At 44.0% G+C, this 18,712-nt stretch overlaps 1 protein-coding gene across 2 annotated transcripts in view; it reads right to left on the bottom strand.

Annotated features, from left to right (window-relative positions):
- The window catches only part of TBX15 (T-box transcription factor 15), a 103,899-nt gene that overhangs the window by 10,623 nt on the left and 74,564 nt on the right, over window positions 1-18,712 (bottom strand). For both annotated transcript variants that reach the window (XM_006184287.3, XM_014558883.2), the window contains exons 6-7: window positions 14,519-14,583; window positions 1,077-1,174 (exon numbers count right to left, since the gene is read on the bottom strand). In XM_006184287.3, the coding sequence (XP_006184349.1) occupies window positions 1,077-1,174; window positions 14,519-14,583 (163 nt within the window). The remainder of the gene's footprint in view (window positions 1-1,076; window positions 1,175-14,518; window positions 14,584-18,712) is intronic.

Below are 18,712 nucleotides of genomic sequence, written 5' to 3'. Positions count from 1 at the left end.
AATTTAGGTTACAAAACCTAAAAGTGTGCAAACTGCTAGAGCCTCGCTGAGAACGGAATGTGTTATCAAGTCCAAGAATGGGGTCCTATATCACAGAGCCCCCAATTCAAAAAGTAGGACTCTATTAATGGCAACCATTTGGCAGAACAGAATAAGCTCAGTCAGTAAGTTTGACCACTGTCATTGTGGGGCCAGAGGAGGCTGGAGAGGTACTCACACAGCGTCTGACATTTGGGGAAGTTTTCACGTGGGTACCCAGGTGACTGGGCGCTGCGCCTGGGAAAGCCAGTGGCTGGACTGAGAAAAGGAGCTGAAAGCAGCCCAGAAGCCAGCTGTACACATGGCCACAGACTTCCCAACCTGAGCTCCAAGAGAAGGGAGGTTAGAGAGTGTATGAAAAGCATGGAGCAGTGGGAGGAAGAAGTCCACCTGGCACTTCAACTTGACATGGGTGTGTCTCCACATAAGCAAAAGAGGAGACAGCTTGTGGCAGCCCCCTCCTCACTGTCAGACCTGAACAACGTATTGTCATTGTCTGGAGCTAAGTTGTTTCTCATCTACAAAATTAGAAGAGGAAAGGGTCAGGGTGGGTATAGCTCAGTGGTAGAATGCATGGTAAACATGCACAGGGTCCTAGGTTCAATCCCCAGTACCTCCACTTAAAAAAATAAAAATAAACAAACATAAAAATACCCCAAAACATAAAAAAAAAACTAGAATAAGAAAACTGATAAGGCTGCCATGAGTAATGAAATTGTGATGAAGATCTGTTCAAATTCCAAGGGTTATGTGAATGCTTAGCAACAGAAATAATAATTTCACCACCATTGCAATCAACCTTGCTGTTGGGAAGGGAGAGAGAGTTTGGGGGTGCCAGGTGAAATGCTGCCTCTGGAACCGGCTGATTCGCACGAGTGATGACGCTCTGGTTATTTTCAGAGCTACCCGGTACTCTTCCTTCCAGTAGAGTCGGTGTAACCCATGGCGTGGCTGGGGACCAGATGCGCTACACGCAGTCCGGCTCCCGCTCCCTCCCCAGCGCAGCCGAGAGGCAGAGGCTTGCCCCAGGCCTTTACCTTGTTGCTTTTGCATGGTGGTGAAATCTTCAAAGGTGAGCGTGCGCACAGGGGGTCTCCAGAACGCATACGTCTCCATGATGGCTTCCAGTCCAGTTCTACAGAGAGAAAAGCCAGCAGAGGAAGTTGTAAATAACTGCAAGAAATGCACTGATTTTAAAAAAAAAATCCAAAGGTGGTTGGTGTGACCAGGTGTAGGCGCTGAGAGAGATGAGCACTAGGGTAGATCAGTCTGGAAGAGCACAAGGTACAGAAGAGGCTGGATTTAAAAAAAAAAAAGAAGAGGCTGGATTGCAGGAGAAAGAAGAAATTAACCCAGTTTAGAAGATGTGTAACTAGGTCATAAGTCTGTTGCACTCTGACCTTTCTTCAAAGCTTTGGTCTGCATGAAAAAAAACATGTTGAGTGTTAAAGGTCAAGGTCACTGCTATCACGAATAGAGTTGAGCAGAGAGTAGTGTTATTTATCTAGTACAGGATGGTGTCCTCGTCATTACCTCAGCACATTGACACAGCCTGTCCCACAGTCAACTCCACCACCACGGTTGTGGAGTCAATGAAACTGTCATATTGCTGTGACTTTAAAAGCTTCTTAAATCAACAGATAGAGGCTGGGCAATAGAAATCAAAGGAGAGGTAAGCAGTCAAACACACTTGAGTTTCTGTTGCAGTAAGAAATACCTACCTGAAGGCACAAAGAGGGTTTGGTCCCAGAAATTTTACTTCAAACAAAAAGACCAATACATTTCTGCAAATATTTACCTATATTTTGTATAATAATCAAGCTGGTCTTTGAGAGTCATAGACTTGGGACTTCAGGAAACAGCCAACATTTTACAAATACATTAGTTTAAGACCTCTGTTTTGTTGATACTGGAAATTTCATTACTTGAACTATGTGCACAGTGTCTAATTTACCCTTCAGTAAATCCCCTCTATCATATATAGATGAGGTGTTGATGGGCATTCTTCCAACACAATTATCCAGGTTATCCAGATCACCTTAGACATATTCTTGCTGATATTCCATATCCTCAAAACAGAATATTGGTTTGTGCCTTGTTTAAAGCTTTGAAGGCACCTTCTGATTCTTGATTTTTCTTTAAAATTAACTGCTTCACTTCTGGCTAAGTGGAGGGAGGGCAAGTTCAGGGACTACGAGAAGGGAGGGGAAAGAGGTTAGAGAAGAGTAGGTGGCGTAAGTCCTTTCACTGCAAAGTCACTGGAAGGTAACATGGTGTCCCTTCCTGGAAACGAGAGACTTTTCCTCTTAGGATGAAATTTAGCTGCCTGTCCTTTTCCCTACGTAATACGTTTCTAGTCTTCTCTTCAGCTGGCATACCAAGAATAAAGTGAGAAGCTTTAAGTGAAAACAAATAACCTTTCCTTATAAATGACTATAAGATCCCCCGAGGTTCTCCTCTGATGAGCTGATGATACACCGATTGGCTCTTTGTGTTGGAAAATTTCCTCTCTGAATGGGCCTTACTTGCACAGTTAACTTTCTAAAGTCTTCCCTGGCATCTTGGAGGCTTTAAATACACCAATGTTGGCAAATCAAACTCTGTATTTTTAGAAGAGGTTGAGAGGAGAGGGTGTTGCATGGTGTTTATTAGCTGTTAATCTGTTAAAAGTAGGAATAGAAGACATCTCCAGATAGTCACCCTACATTAATGCTGAATACAGTACATGAAACTATTTGTGGAGAGAAAGAGTCCAGGCAATTAGAGAGTTCAGAATAATAAGGGGATAGGCAGATAAAGCCACGCTGAGCCTTGATGAACATAAAAAATAGACAGGCCAGGCTTAGATCTGACTGCCTGGCTTTGGAATGTTGTGGGCTCACCAGAACATCTTTAGGATTCCCTTTAATGGCACAGGAGGCTCACTGCAAATGGCAAGGCCTTTATTGTTCCACCTCCTAGTCTGCTCTTCTCAGGAACATGTACCAAGGATGGGGACAAAAATATTAGCTCAGGTACAAATGAATATTATCCATTTCATAATAGAGCAATAGAAGATTGAGGTGGCAATAATGCACTGACATACTGCGAGGGTTGTATTTATTCAAGGAATAGAAAATGAACTCTGACTTCATTTTCATAAAAGGCAAAAAGACTATGGCAAAGGTATTAATAATTTCACTTAAGTGGTCAACTCTATGCAGGATAGCGATTATTTATCCACTTATCCAATGGAAAGACTGAGTTACAGAATCAGAGGTTTAAAAATTGGGAAGGTTCTTGGGTGTCACCTACTTCTACTTCCTTTGATACCACCTTGGATGGTTATCCAGCCTCTGTTTGAGTATTTCCCAAGGAAGATATTTCATCTTTAGACAGATCTGTTAGAAAGTTCTTTCTGACCTTGGGCTGACATCTCTGCTGTAACTTACACCCTCTGGCTCCATCACCAATGGGCAAACGGTGAGAGTGTCAGACATTTTCCACATCCTCATCAGGAAGATCTCTGTGAGCTGTTAAGAATGTACTGTAGGACATACCACATATGGACACGCCCACGGTTCATCAAGTCCAGGGTTCTGTCACAAGGGTCTTTTTGGTGGTGAAGCTGGTGGTGGAGGTTATGACTACTGAAAACTAATGGCTAAGACCATACATTCCTAACCACATTACTAATCTGCTGTTGATCCATTTTTCATAGATTCAACCTAGACTTTAATGAGTCTATTTATATATTCAGAGTGTATCTCTTTTTAGAGAAATTCACCCTATTTGTTTACTATATGCCACATCTTACTTATCCTCAAACTCCATTAAGCGTCACTGTTATTCAAAAGGGCTAGTTCCACTTTCCAGGACTTGGGAAGGGACGTGGCAAGGTAAGTATTAGCTAATTCACTCTCCACCTCCAGCATGTCTACCATGGACCCAAATTTTTCTACATCCCAGTACTTAGCACAATGCCTATAACATGGCAAGACTTCAATTGATATGGACTAAATTAATAGCTAAAGGAATAAATTTTTACCCTGTGTTTTATTACGGAGTCATTATTTCCTGAAATGTAACCAGCATTCACTTCTCTAAGCCTAAACCTTAGGAAAACAACTTGACATCAAATCAAGACTCTGAAGACAGAGAGAATCCTCAAGTATTGGGAACTTGGGAATTGCTTCTATGTATAGCTGTTTGTGCATTTCTTGATTCAGGTCTCAGAAAGGTTTCAGTTTTCCTTTGGTTTCTTCTATTCTGGTCATGGAATTTCTGACCTTCAACAGAGTCTGAGTCCCTGAGCAGAGGCCCGTCATTTCTACCCTCAGCTTCTCTTACAAGAATCCTGGCCAACTTTCCATTAACATCTTCAGCCACTTGGATATCTATTCAAAGTTTATACTGAGCAATACATTGTTTACTGATTCATCATCATTATATCCCAGTTTTATAAAACTTTATCTCAAGGTTCTTAAAAGTGAATTCATTGTCTAACAGATTAAAAAAAAAAAGCAGTCTTAGGTAACCACATGTCATTAACATGTTCCACATGGTGGGCCTCTCTGGGTCTGCTGAACACCAGAGACCTGATGTCATCTCTGAAGTTTCCAATCAGAGATGATCAAATTGGCAAGTGTCCCCCTCTTGCTTACTTTGTGACAACAGAGACCCTTTCCAAACCCGCTTTGTTCAGTACTTTGGCTGTAATCACCTCTCTGATTTCCAGGCCTCTTCTCTTTAGACTTTTCAGTCTGCTTACTGGCCAAACCAACAGAATGTGCTGAAGAGGAGGGAGGCAAGGAAGGAGAGGAAATAAGCCAAAGAGCTCTTTTTGCAAACTGATGCTGCCTTGAGATCAACCAATTTGGAAAAATAGCCAGAGTGAAAAGAAATATTCTTCCAACCTTCTTATTTAAAAAAAAAAAAAAGGTGGGACCATTCCTTTGAAGTTCAGCAACTATTTGATAATTACAACAATTACAACTACATTCATGAATCCGTTAGGTAACACACCAATGCACAGTTTCTGCCTTTTATTTGTCTTGAGCATTGATTTTTATGTTTCTTTCATTTGTTTTCTTTGTAGTTCCGACACCTGACCCTTCCCCATACTCTTTGCTGGTGATACTGGTAACAAAGGGAACCTATGCTAGCGACTGGGGAGGCCACTGGGCATCTCTCAATAGAAGACAGTCAAGGGCTAAGGGAAATGCTTCTGAGATAGAATCTTGAAATCATAAAGGAATTACCCAACCAGGAAAACAATTTACGTGCTAGGTTCAGGAGATGTAAAGGCAAAAAAGATACAGGATCTTTACCCTTTAGGAGAGTCCTGCTCAACAAAAGGAGAACAATATGTAACTGACTAATTTCTGAACTGTGTGATAAATGCTACACTGGAGATGTGCAAACAATGCCAAGGAGCACTGAGCGAGACATGAATACACCTGGAAGACGCACGGAGGATTCCATCAAAGGCCAGTTATTTAAGTGTAATGTTACAGGGCACTCAGTAGCTTTCCACACAGACAAGGGGCAGAAGGAGCTTTCTTAGTAGAGTTAACAGCATATGCAAAGACTTGGGAATATGGAAGAGAAGATGTGTTTTGAGAACTGGAAACAGTTCAGGGTGACTAGAGCTCCGGGTGCAAGATGAGGGGCAGAGGGTGAATACCATGGAGTATCCTGTGGGTGATACTGTGCCTCTGAACTCCTCTTCTTTCTCTTCCTGTTCCAGCATTTAAAAGGACACAAAACCTGGATGTACTGTTCTTTCAAATCTAATCCCCATAGGCCAACTTTCTAATCCTTTTTCTTAGACTGTCCTTGGTCTACTGAGGTGAGGTCAAACCTTCTACCCATCCTTCTCCTTCACTGGATCTGGAATCGGCTACTACCTTCAGATTCCTCAGGTATTTGTTGTCTAGGGATAGCCTTAAAGACCTCCCAAAGAAGGTCTTGCAAATTGGAAAAAAAAAAATCTATCATTCAAGATTTGGCTTTAGGTAGTACAATAATTACATCTACATGATGAATTGTCTGTCATTGATGTGCTTTACAATGGTTTAGAGGAACAGGTGTCCAATGGACAGATAACTGGAGCTGAGTTCAAATTGTTCCTCACCCAGTGATTCCCAACTTGGGAACCCTGTCCGCACTTGGAGTTTGAGTAGGTAGCAATGGTGGTCCCTAAGGAGTTTTCACTGCCTCAAGAAGGACAATAAAAATCCTTGATAACATGCAGCAGACTGATTAAAATACTAAGTTTCTTTGTATTTGACTGGCGTGGTCTAAGTTTAACTTAGTAATACAAAATCACCCGAGGGGCAGACTAGCAGAGTGGTTAAGAACACTCGCTCTGGGGCCAGACCGCCTGGGTTCCAACTGCAACCTTGCTGCTCATTGGTGCCACCTTGCCAAGTTCTCCCACCATTTCATGCCTAGGTCCCCCTGTCTGAAAACAGAGAAAATGATATTACCCCCTCCTAATTGTTACTTAGATTGATTAAACACAAAACATTTCAAAATGAGAGAGAAAATACAATGACAGTGTGAGGACCACTGGTCTAGCTCAAGTAAAAGAAATCCACCCCCCTATCTGCTCAGGTTGGGATCTGTAATCCAAGAGAAAACATTCTTACTTCACTGGAATTTCAAAGCTCTGTCATCCCTCTGGCTCTGAATTGAATGTGGAAGGACCTGTACGTTACCTAATTCCATTTCTCATTCTCTCCTCCAAGAACCAAAAACGTGTCCCTCAAGCCTCTGTAGGCCTCATTATCTTGCAGATATTTCAGACTCCAACATGTTAGCCATTAAACAGACGTCACTCTGTTAGATGACACCATCTCTGGGCAAGAGCCATAGATAATAAAACAACTGCCAACTTTCTCTGGCAAACCCACATGGCCAAGAGGACAATGGTGGAAAAGATTCATGACAGAGGAGGGAGAACAAATAATAAGGCAGAGAAAAAAATGTTAAATACTGGCTGAAAGACCGTAAGCCAGGGGACGTGAAAAACAGCTCTGGCGTGGATGAATAGGTGGATTCTGGCAGGATGCTGCTGCTCCAGTCCAGCGCGGGGCCAGCTACCCCGAACTGTAGATGCAGCAATGCCTGCAAAGGAGTCCAGCGCTGATGACTTCCACAGAGCTGCTAAATGGCACCCATGCCAGGGACAACGAAAGAGTATGCAAAATCTACAGGGGCTGGTGAGACTTCCGGGAAAGAGCAGGAGGAGACTGGCTGGAGAAATACAGCCAATGGCTCTAGGGAGAATGAATGAAAATACACACATTGAAAGTGAGGGAGACACTTGGGAAATCATGCTGGTTGGAAGAAGGCGAGTAGTCAGCTCACTGGCTCTAAGCGTGCCTTCAGGAGCCACAGGGACCAGGAGGTGGACGAGGGCAAGGTTGTCTGCCAACTGACAAGCTATGCCCATCAGAGGAGAGTGACAGCATTCTCTGGATGCTGTCATCGGCTGGATTTGCAAATTCTGAAAGCTAGTATCTCGCAGTACTCGGTTTTACCATCAGTAAAATGGGAAGCACTGCACCAAAATCAATCAACTCAGAGGTAACAACAGAAAATGTGGATCACAGATACTATACAAAGTGATTATTGCTATTATTTGTATACTTACGATTCAAATGCCTTGAAATAAATATAAGAGGTTGAACTATACGAAATTGCGATAGCCTACCATTTTGACCTACAACTAAGGTAATTTTGCATGTTCAGCTTAATAGCTAGATAAGGGGGTAGACAAGATTTGAGATAATTGGTTATACTGGAGAACTCTACTAACAGATTTTAACTGCGATCCACCCTGACCCTTGACTCCCAAAGAAAAGTTGTTTCTTCCAGATGTAAGCAAAGAGGAGCTGGCCCTGGGGCTAATCTCTTTCCCTTCGCCCTCCTTTGTGCTTCTTTAACTTTCAGCACCCTCAGCTCCTCATCTCACAGTCCTCGTTCTGGCTGCACACTTGTCTTCACTGGGTGTTGTTAGGAGGGGTGGGAACCTAACGGGGTTCCCTTCTGTGCCAAGGAGGTGATTCTGCACTTTATGAACATGGCCTTGGGACAGGAGCTGCTTAAGAGGGAGAGCTGCAAAACAATTCTTTACTCTCAAATGTTTTCCCCACCACCAGTAGAGATTCCTTCCTTTGGGTTAAGTATTAGCTTCGCTAAGCATCCTCTTCCAGCAAGTAAATACATCCATTTCCATAACACAGTGAATGGGATGTATTGGCTCCATTTTTAGATCACCATCCCCCGAAACATGTAAAGGGACACCAGGCACCAAGAAGGACTGCCAGTAGCCACATTCCCAGCAAACAGCAGTGCTTGCTGGAAAACACTCTGAAAATGAGCTCAGACTTTGAGTGCCTCCCACACCTCATCCTGCAGCCCTCTTGCTTTTTGCAGTGAGGGGCAACCTATTAAAACTACTTATCCATATAAACCAACCTCCCCATAATACACGGCCTGCCACTGGCCCTTTGTGACAGTCTCTGTCTTGCGGAATTTAGAGTGTTCTGGGCCAAGCCTCCAAGAGCGAACTCCATAGAGACAATGACACCCTCCCCGAAAGCTGCAGCAACACCCTGGACTACAGAAGGGTTATTCCAACAGGAACCTATCATGGGACCAACAGCAGTGGCTCCTGGGGTGCCATGCCAGCAAGGAACATCTGGAGGGAACCGTGTCACCTAGGACAGTCCCCCTTGCAGTTGGCTAAGATGCACTGGAAGCTGGGAGTACAGGTAAAGCCCAAGGTCAAAGACAGGAAGCAGGTTGCTGACAGAGGAGAACCCGGAGTCACACACACCACGGCACTTCTAAAACAAGTTCATAGAACCTTCACTTTACAGACACATCATAATTTTAATCCTCTCCTCTTTATGTATGTGTTTGCTTTGGAAGGGGTCCCTGGGAATTATACAAAATTTCCCAAGCATACTTGGGCTTTCTGTAAAATCTTGGCTGCCACTCCTAACAGGGACAAGGTTTTCACTTGAGATGTGGGCTGAGAGACCCACAGAGTCCTCTTACCTTCTGTGCCTCTGCCTCTTCCCTTTAAAGCGCAAGATCCCTGCAGGGGTGGTGCTCCCTCTAGCCCAGCACAGGGGGCTCTCCAGGCATGCGGACAGACAGACCTCCAGTGCCTGCTTCTCGACCATGAGACTCAGTGCAAAGACTCCTGCTTCTCTTGCACTTCATGCCCTTTGTCTTCTCTTTGGAAGAGCTGCCCACTGGGGTGGCCACCCCAAAGATGCCATTTTACCTCTCAGTTTGCTACTAAGTGACCTTTCCCAACTAAACCTCCCTCTGCTCGGGCTCAGCCTCTGGGACTCCTTTCCTAAGGCTCACAGACTCTGGAACCTGCAGGGTGTCCTCCTTTCCCCAGGTTCAGGCAGCACAGACATGCCCCACTATGCAGAGCCAGCTCAGATGACCCAAAGGGTGTGTGTGTCTAATCTACTATTAAGATAAGTCACTGTCTTACAGCCGCAGTCCATCTCAGATCTGAATCAAAATTGCCCCTAGTCTTTCAAATGAAGACTGTTCATAGATTCATTCTTTCTTCCCTTCTTAGTTGGTGTCCCAAACTAGCTCCCCACTATCACTCTCCCTGACTCACCCTAGGTTGGGGTAAGGCTTTCTCACTCCAGAGTTCCTGGTTTTTAATTTCTCTGCCACTCATCAACTTTGTTTAATGTTTTGTAACTAAATGAACAATTATTATTTTACTCTATATATCTGGCATTACCAGAAAAAAAAAATCTAAGAATAGGAACCTGAAAAAGGTACAGTCCTAGTCTTCAAGGAGCTTCATTCTAGCAGGGGGAAGACAGCGCCCAGGAACACAGACCACAAGACAGAAAAATAATCTCAAGCTGAGGGAATTTATTTTCCCCTGGGAATAAGAAGGTATTACTGTCTCCTCCTGATAAGAGGAATCTCCCAGAGGCAATGCTGGATATTGTGCCCTGGGGCTAGGTCTGATTAAAGCTAAATACATATATTGACCCTTCCACTCAAAGCCATATTTGGGCCACATAATTTGTAAGAAATCTAGAAGGAAGAAATAAACCAATTAGAAATAAACGAGTTCCCTCCTATTGCAGACACAATGCCTGGAAGCAAAATCTGCCAGAGTTTCCACTCCAAAAGGACCAGATGTCTACTCTTCTCCATAATGTGGACACACACACACACACACACACACACACACTTTGGTGGAGACTTCTAATCAGGGACATAATGAATGGGAATGAAAAGTAGCAGCTCCATAAGTAAAGGTTGAAGCTCACACTGAATCTTGTGAATGACACTCTTCCTGAAGAAGCAGGAGGAATTAGAATGGACCGTGATGATGGTGAAACCATGGGCTAACTCTGTGAACTCACCAGGACTCCTGCTGGGATTCTGGAAGGCCCAATGAATATCGCGCCTTGTCCTCATTTGAGCTCAGAATAAATTCCGAGACAGACCTAGGAGCCTGATGCAATGGAAACCAAAACCCCAGTTTTGCTACTGATGAAGGTGCCTGGAGACTACGGCGTAGGTGTGAAGGCTGAAACAGTGAGCTAGAGCTCCCCTGAAATAAGACGACTTCCTTCTGGGAAGGGAGTTCTGGGAACTGCAGGCAAAGGGGAAGAGCAAGAGCCCAGGTGGTCCAGTCTCTTGCAGGCAAGCGGGTCCCGAAGACTTCCTTTCCCAGACTCAGCAATCATATCCATCATTCTGGTTCCCACTGAGGGGAAGGAGAAAGGGACGGGGCTGGAAGCCAGGAATACTGCTCACAGATAACTCTTTTCATTCAAATGAAGAGTGGGAAATAAGCATCCTCACCAGCTCCCTCAAGTTCTCCTGGACACTCAGAGGACACTGCTGTCAGCCCAGCCACCCTCTGATGGCACCGCAGTGAGAGGCTCATGGGCCCAGAGAGTCTCCCGAAAGGCATTCAAGGAGCATACACTGGGTGGCTGTGTCCTCCCCATCTTTCCTCTCACACTCCCTTCCTGAGCCTCCGGATCACACTGGGATGGATTGAGGTTGACAAACGTGAACGTGTTTTGGTTTGAGGTTTGGCAAATTCCAAAACTCCAAAGTATTCCACAGATGTTTTGTGTGCTACAAAACCAAAAAACATTGGCCAAGCACTTTCCCCCCTAATTTTAAGCCCATGTGTTTTTTTAAAGGAAATGTAATCTGTATGGTTTGGGTACATTTATATGCAACTCATCAAACCGTACTCGACTGTAGGAGTCATTTGATGTCTAAAACACAATGGGAAAATCATAGATTTATAAGAACTCTCAGCATAAGAAGGGCAATAGAGGAGGTGCTGGTTGGAAGGTGAGGCACTAGCTGGACTCTGGGTTTGGCACAGACCACCAGTTCCCGAAGATTTATAAATAATCCTCTATGTTCTCATCCATCAATCTTTCCCATCTGCAAAATGGCATTAATAATTCTTGCTCTCATCCCGCATGGCAGCTAGTGAGAATTCAGCTGTGATTATCAGGTAGTGTTGAGCTTTTTAAAGAGGAAATAAATACAAGGTCTTCTGTACTTGCCTCCAACAAGTTGATTTGAATCTCGCCTCCCAGAACTGCTGGAGGATGAACGTGGCTTCTACATTTCACAACTCATCCTTGCCCTGTCGTGACCCAGGTGACTTCAGTCTCATCAGGTCACAGTTTCACTGACTAGGGAGGTTCAGCCTGACTTCCTGTCCTCTACAGGGGAACCCCTCCTTTACAGGGATATAGAAAGTACATGACAAAGTCATGAGGAAGAGTCTACAAAGACAGGTAGGGGATATAAGTTGATTGATTTGGAGAAGAGAAAGTTCTGGGTACTTTGGAAGCAGTATCTTTAAGTAGATGAAGGGTTTTTAAGAGGAATAGTTCTCTTTTCCATTTCTGCTGAAGATGAATGAAGCCAAGTTTAAACTGTTAGCCTGGTAAAGCACAAAGTGCACAAACTTTGAAGTCAGGTGAACTTTGGTTTTAATCCCTTCTCCAGCTTTACAGTGTGTACTTAAGCTCTCTGAGCCTGTTTCCTCATTTGTAAAATCGAGGTTGCTTAAAAGATTAGAAAGAATGTAAGTAAAGCATTCAATCACAGATAACTTCTATAATTACCGGTATTACTTAAAATAGCCTGCAGGTTTTACTAGGATATAATGGAGAATTTCCATGCTGTCAGAAATAAACAAATAGATAAATAATTAAAGTACTGAATTGGGCAAATGAGGACCCACAGTTCTGCTTTCCTGGAGTCCTTATGAAGAAGAACAGCCCTCCAGGCAGGACAGACAAGTAACTGTCCTGAGCAGTAAGACATTCACCAGCTCTAAGGCAGACACAGGCCACGGTCAAATGATGTGTCCAGGTTCCTTCTAGCCCAGTGAGGAGACAGGAGAACCTCAGGACTTGAATTGAGCTGCCATCACAACTTTCTAACCAGAGACAAAAGCTTCAAGACACATGGTTTTAGTCTCAGGATTAAAGTGTGGCTTCCAATTCCCAGGTGGTCAATACAGCCTCCCTATTCCAATTTTCTGTCCTAAGTCATGCCTCTGAAAAGCTGTAGACCTCTCCTCGAAAAAAAAAAAAAAAAAAGCTGCTCACCCACACCCACACACCATTTTCCTTTCAGTATCTGGAATCTCCTGAAATCCACCCATGGACTCCAAGCTAAAGATCTGAAACACCCTCGAGGCTTCTTTATGGAAGGCGAGCTTCTATTCTGAGTTCCTTCTCTCTAACAAGGTCCTCAGTAAGCCCCGGAGGCAGAGCCCTGGAAAGGAGGCAGCAGGAAACAGCTAGAGGCATGTCCTGTGACCTGGACAGGGAATAGCAACTGATTGGGAGGAAGAAATAATCATTCTTCGTTGGCTAAATTTTGAAAACAAAGGCCTTTTATTTTAAACAAAGAACCATTAACAGGAGAGCAACGGGCGAGGAGTCCACACACCTGCGTTCTAGGGTTCCAGTGTGGCTCTACTGCTAATGAGTTGCTTGACCTAGAACACGTCATTCAACGTTGTCATCTTCCAGTTAGCAGTTTAAGTGAACTTTTCTCAATGGATGTGGCCTTAAAAAGTTCTGAGGTAAATAAAATGTTAAATTTTGTATTGTAAATGTATTTTATATATATGATAAAAATATCTAAATGTATTTTAAATATATGGTAAAAATTTCATGGACAGTGCTTTCATAAATTGTTTTATAAAGAAAAAATCACTACATACAGCTGATTTTTAGCAAAAATCTAGGTTCTAATATGATGTGCTACATAGTTCACGAAGTGATCCTAAATGTAATACTAGACAATTTATCTGAAAACTCTGGCAGAGAAAATGGCAAAGATAACCCCTGACAAACTGTCATTCAGAAGTAAAAAAAAAAAAAAAGCCCCTAAATTAGGAAAATGTCTGAACATTAAAGTAAATAATAATTAATGCAAAGTCTATGTACTTATAGGAGACGGGTCATATTTGTTATCTCAGTATGGTTTTATAAAATGAAACTTTCTCATTGAAAAACCTTAGCTATATCTGCTTTCCCTAGCCATTTTAAGCTCTCCTAACTCTCTGTGAATAATAGATTTTAATTTTATATAGGAAGGATGAGATAGGAAGGATTTAGAGAGAAGGAGAATTAACCAGAAAAACACCACAATCTCTAAGCCCATTTGCGATAAGAGCAAATAGCCCTACAAACATCGGCCACTCCTAAGAGCTCCACTAAGTAACAAGCTAATCGTAATGATGATGTTGGGTCGTCAAGAAAGGTGGTGTTGAATAACTCTCTTTACTAAAGCAGGGACCATCTAATATAGTTCAGAAATATTTGAGGAAAAACAATGCTCAATTTTTAAACAAAGTTTTAGCTCTTAAAAGTAATAATTTTCTGAAAAAAGTATTTGTCCACAATTCCTTGTTTTCTGATGATGAAAGATAAGTGAGATATCACTATAGGTGCTGCAGCCACCTCTAATCACACCGGAATAAGCTGCAATCTTTTTTTTTTTTTTTTTACAATTTGATGAATTCTGATAGATGTACACACCAATGAAACCACCACCACAATCAAGATAGCTAACATTTCCATCATTCCTCAAGAGGTGCTAATTTCGAACTCTCAGTTTATCCCTTCCCACCTCCTTTGCCCCCTGGTGACCAGAAGTTTAATGATAATAAATCACTGTAAAATTTGCTTTAAGCGACTAAATTACCAAGTATGAGGCAGGGAGAAAAACACCACGAGGGATGTGATCTGGTGATTAGCACTGCATTAACAAAGAATTTGGATAATTCAGCCTTTGGGGGACTCCCAAGTCAGCACAGTGGCATAACACACAAGTGTTCCCCAAAAAGCAGAAGCCAGAAGCCACCAGTGGAAGTGGGGGGAATAATGTCACATGGAAAAGGAATGTCAGTGAGTCTCCTTCCCAATTTTCTTACCTGTTTCTTCCAGAATCTCTGAATCCTTTAGCAAAAGGGTTTCGGTCAATTTTTAATCTGGTGATCTGGAAACAGACAAAAAAGTATGAATTGTATTGATGTTAACTGACTTTTTTGTTGTTGTTGTTGTTGTTGTTCCTAGAAAGTTAACAAGAATCACAACCTCTATTGTTTTAATTTAGTTTCCTTTTAGTTTGAGATTTAGATTGAAGTTGACCTAGAACTTGGGCCTGACATACAGATGTCTGACCCATCTGAGCCGCTTCTCCCTAAAAATCAGGGTTTTCCCAGTATGTGACTCTGTAAACTCTCTTCTGCTCACCTGCATTGTCCCCAAATGGTGATAAGTCACTTGCCCAGACAAACTGAAGGTATCAAAATGGAAAACTGGGCAGTGGTCAGGTACTTGGTACATGACACACAGGAGGCAGCTGACAAGTGCTTGTTGAATGAGTGAGGAAATGAATAAGTGAGCAAGTGAGTGAATAATGAATGAATGGATTTAATCAATCCAATCAGGTGGAATCAGACGACAACCTGCCTCAGCTTGAAAGAACCAAATAGTTGACGACATTTCCCATTTCAGTTAAGTTGTGCCTCTTTTTGCCACTAGAGATCATTCATTTGATGACCCAAAGTGGTCTTGGAAAAGACACAAAAAAGTAGCTTGACCTCTGTCAAGGCTGCACTCAAAGAAAAATCTCCAAATTTGGGACGGGATGGGGAAAGACGAAGCGCATCTCACCCAGTCTTCAAGTCTCACAAGCAGATCAGAAGAAACAAAGAAGCAGCTTTGTAAGACTGAGCAAACCTGATGCACACAATTGTGTGACCCAGGTTGGGTGGGTCCTTGGGAGCCACGTGGGTCAACCTCCACTCAGTGCATGAGTCCCTGTTGGTTGCATCGTGAGTCCCCTCACACTCGGCAATGGTATATACTACCCTCATGCCTCCAGACTAGAACAAGCCGGACCGACAAATTCCACCAGGCGGTCTGGTGTTTCCGCCTTCAGCCTTTGTCATGGGAGGTATTTTGAGACCTTGTGTCTGAACCAAATGTTAAGGACTCACTATGCTCAAGCAGCTGAGACTTAGGGGTGGAGGCTAGGGAGCGCAGAAAAGAAGGGAAGTCACTCTCAAGGGAAGGTCATTCAAAAAATAAAGGGGTCTCATTTTTTAAGACCATCTTCCCATTTCTGACATGGCAGAACTTAATCACTGGGGTGACTAAAGTTGCTTCCTATGTGGCAAATCCTTCCAAGGCCCTCTTCAGTCTCCCCTTGTCAGACTGGAACTTCCCAAAGCCACAGTCTAAAGGTCTTTAAAATGCAATGTGCAACTCTGACAAACAGACTCTGACTTGAAAGTACCAAAGGATTTTTTTTCCCCTCCCTAAACATTCCTTGCCTCTAGAGTGCCACACTAATAATGTAGCACTAATAGCAAAGCAAAAGCCATTTTACGTCTGTTTTATAGACCAGAGCAGGAGCCTGAAGCTTTGGCTTTCCAAAGTCTAGTGTCTGCCCTGTGAATACTGTATTGGGTTTAAAGACTGTCACTGCTTTTCTGTTTTTGACTTAAAATCAGTTTTCTTCCTCCATAATCCACGGCAATAAACCACACACCGTATTTTCTTTTCAAGTTGGGGTTATAATATTTTATTTTCTCTTTCAAGTTGGCTTATCCTGTCCAACTCATTTATGACAGGGGTTTCTGATAGACGGTTGTACTGCCATGTTTTGGGGGCACAGACCCCTGTAAATATAATGACACTTTATTTCACGGGTCTGGGAGAAATGGTTGAAAAGCTGTTTCCCACAGCTCCCTGTGTGTCAGGCCCAGGGGTCTGCATGGGGATTTAATAGACAAATGCCACAAATATTAGGAAACACAACACCTCCCTACTTGTTTCAAAGCATTTAACGTGGGGTTTAGGGAGCTTTATGGAGAGCCTGATTGTGCTCCTCATGATTTATTCATGATCAAGTGCCAACCGTGTGCAAAGCAGTGTGACAGGTAGCAGGTGACAGAGTGGTGTACAGTCAGTGTAGAGCTGTGAATCGTCTGTCCCCACTCCCCCTACCCAAGAAGCATACAACCTAGGAGAAAAAAGCAGACATATACGTTAATCACTGCGATGTAAAGCAGAAAGCGATAAGGTTTGAAATAAAGGCAAAGTTCCCCGAGAGCTTAGAGGAGGCAGTGATGGTTCTGAGCTGACGGGCTCCGAGGTATCACCTTAGAGGGAGCACATGAGCCGAGCCCTGAAGGATGCTCAGGAGTTTAATGAAAAATGCAAAATGGGGAGAAAGGAACAAGGGACGCGTTTCACAAGAAAGGTCCCATGTTGAGTCGTAGAATGGAAGCGGGAAAGAATGAAGCCTTTTCAAGATACACTGAGGAGTCCAAGTTGACCAGAGCACAGGGTACACAGGAAGAGAAGCAGTGACAGGAAAAGCTGAGAGGCTAGCCTGGGGCCCCGTCAGGGACAGTCTTGACTACCCCGCAGGCATCCAGGTAGAGGAGAGCACCTTTAGCCATACAACTGCAGGTAGGATCCCAGTTACTGACTGTGCTGATAGCTTCAGCTCTTTCTCCAAATACCAAGGTAACGAGGACAGTATTTTGGAGGAATAAATCAGTGTGTTCACAACCTCAGTAATCCTTAGTCTCTAGTAGTCCCTTGGCTCCTGATCAAGTGCCACCTGGTAGACCCAGATCTCATCCTCTACAGTACAGAAAGGGATGCCAAGGACCGCCTGCTATCCTAAGGATGTGGCATAAGGTGAATTCTCATCAGGTAGAAAAAAGAAGTGAAAATCCTCCCCTTCCACTCCAGTGGAGCATGAGAAAAGAGGAGACAGACAAAAGAGAAGCAAGCAGTTAGACTTCCATGCACCTTAGCACCCCGACTCAAACCAAAATCCCGGGGTGGGGGTGGGGAGGCTCAGAGGAACACCGGCAGGGTGACCTCCATGCACACACGGGGCTAGCTGCATCGGTATAAATGCCGCAGGAAGAGGACTGAGTTAGGATCCCCAAGCCTTCCATGGCCCTTCCGTGGTGGGTCAGGGACTCAGAGGTCCTCACGTGCCATGACAGAGAAGGCTGGGTGACCCCCAACAGAGGTGCCGCAGCCTAGGCAGGAACCAACCAGAGGACCTGGATGAGACCTGAGGTGAGGCTGCGTCAGCCCGGGAGGCCCAGGAGGCCCAACCGAGGCAAGGACAGAAAAGCCCAAGTTCAGCAGTCTTCTGTCAGTAGCACATATCGACACAAGGGACCCAAGGAGCAGACCAGACCTGACCCCCCCCCCACAACACACAGCAGAGGACAGCGGGGCCAAAGGACAGCACAGGGACCCACAGCAACCAGTGAGGATGCAGGAACCCCTCTGCCTCTGCCCCTGCTCATGCACCAGACATCTGGAGGCCATCTGGAGTAGCAGGCGGGGCTTATTTGAATAGTCAGTTTTCAACCCTACCCTACAATTGTTTTTATCGAGACCCCCATATGGTTGTTGATCTCCACCTCCCCATGTTAGACAAGGTCACTGTCATCTTTTGACTAAACCACTCTAAACCTTCCAACTGATCTCCCATCTTCCACTCTTGTCCCTGTCCAATCTCTTCTCCACCCAGCAACCAAAGTGATCTCTGTGAACATGGAGATCATGTCATTCTCTTCCGTGCCTACCACTATGCTCAGCATGCGATCCAAACTCCTTGCCTGGCCTTGTAGGGCCACCATGCTCTGACTCCAGCCGACCTCTCCCTTCCCACCCGCACTCCTCTGACTCTGGTCCACAGGCTCCAGGCCAACTGAACTGCTCTTAGTGCTGCCATGTGCCAAGCTCTTTTCCTGCTGTGTCCCCTCACTCTCCCTCCCAGACCAAAATGATCTTTCTCTGCTCTTCAGAGAGCTCACTCCTCATTCTAAGTCTTGGTCTAAATGTTATCTCCTGAGAGAGGTCTTCCTTGGTCATCCCTCCAAAATAGGACATTTCTGCCACTCTCTGTAACTACACCTTCTTTAATTCCAACTTTAATCTTAACCCAGTTGGTAATTATACATTTATTTTGCTGTTTACATATTTACTATCCATCTCTCCCCCCTAGACTGCAAGTAGGAACCTTGTCTATTTTACATACCATTTTATTAAGCAGAACCTAGTATGACACACTATTTATGCTC

Source organism: Camelus ferus, chromosome 9 (assembly GCF_009834535.1).
Source record: "Camelus ferus isolate YT-003-E chromosome 9, BCGSAC_Cfer_1.0, whole genome shotgun sequence".
NCBI lineage: Eukaryota > Metazoa > Chordata > Mammalia > Artiodactyla > Camelidae > Camelus > Camelus ferus.
Note: the sequence above shows the minus strand (reverse complement) of the source record. Positions and strands in the feature narration are given on the sequence as shown.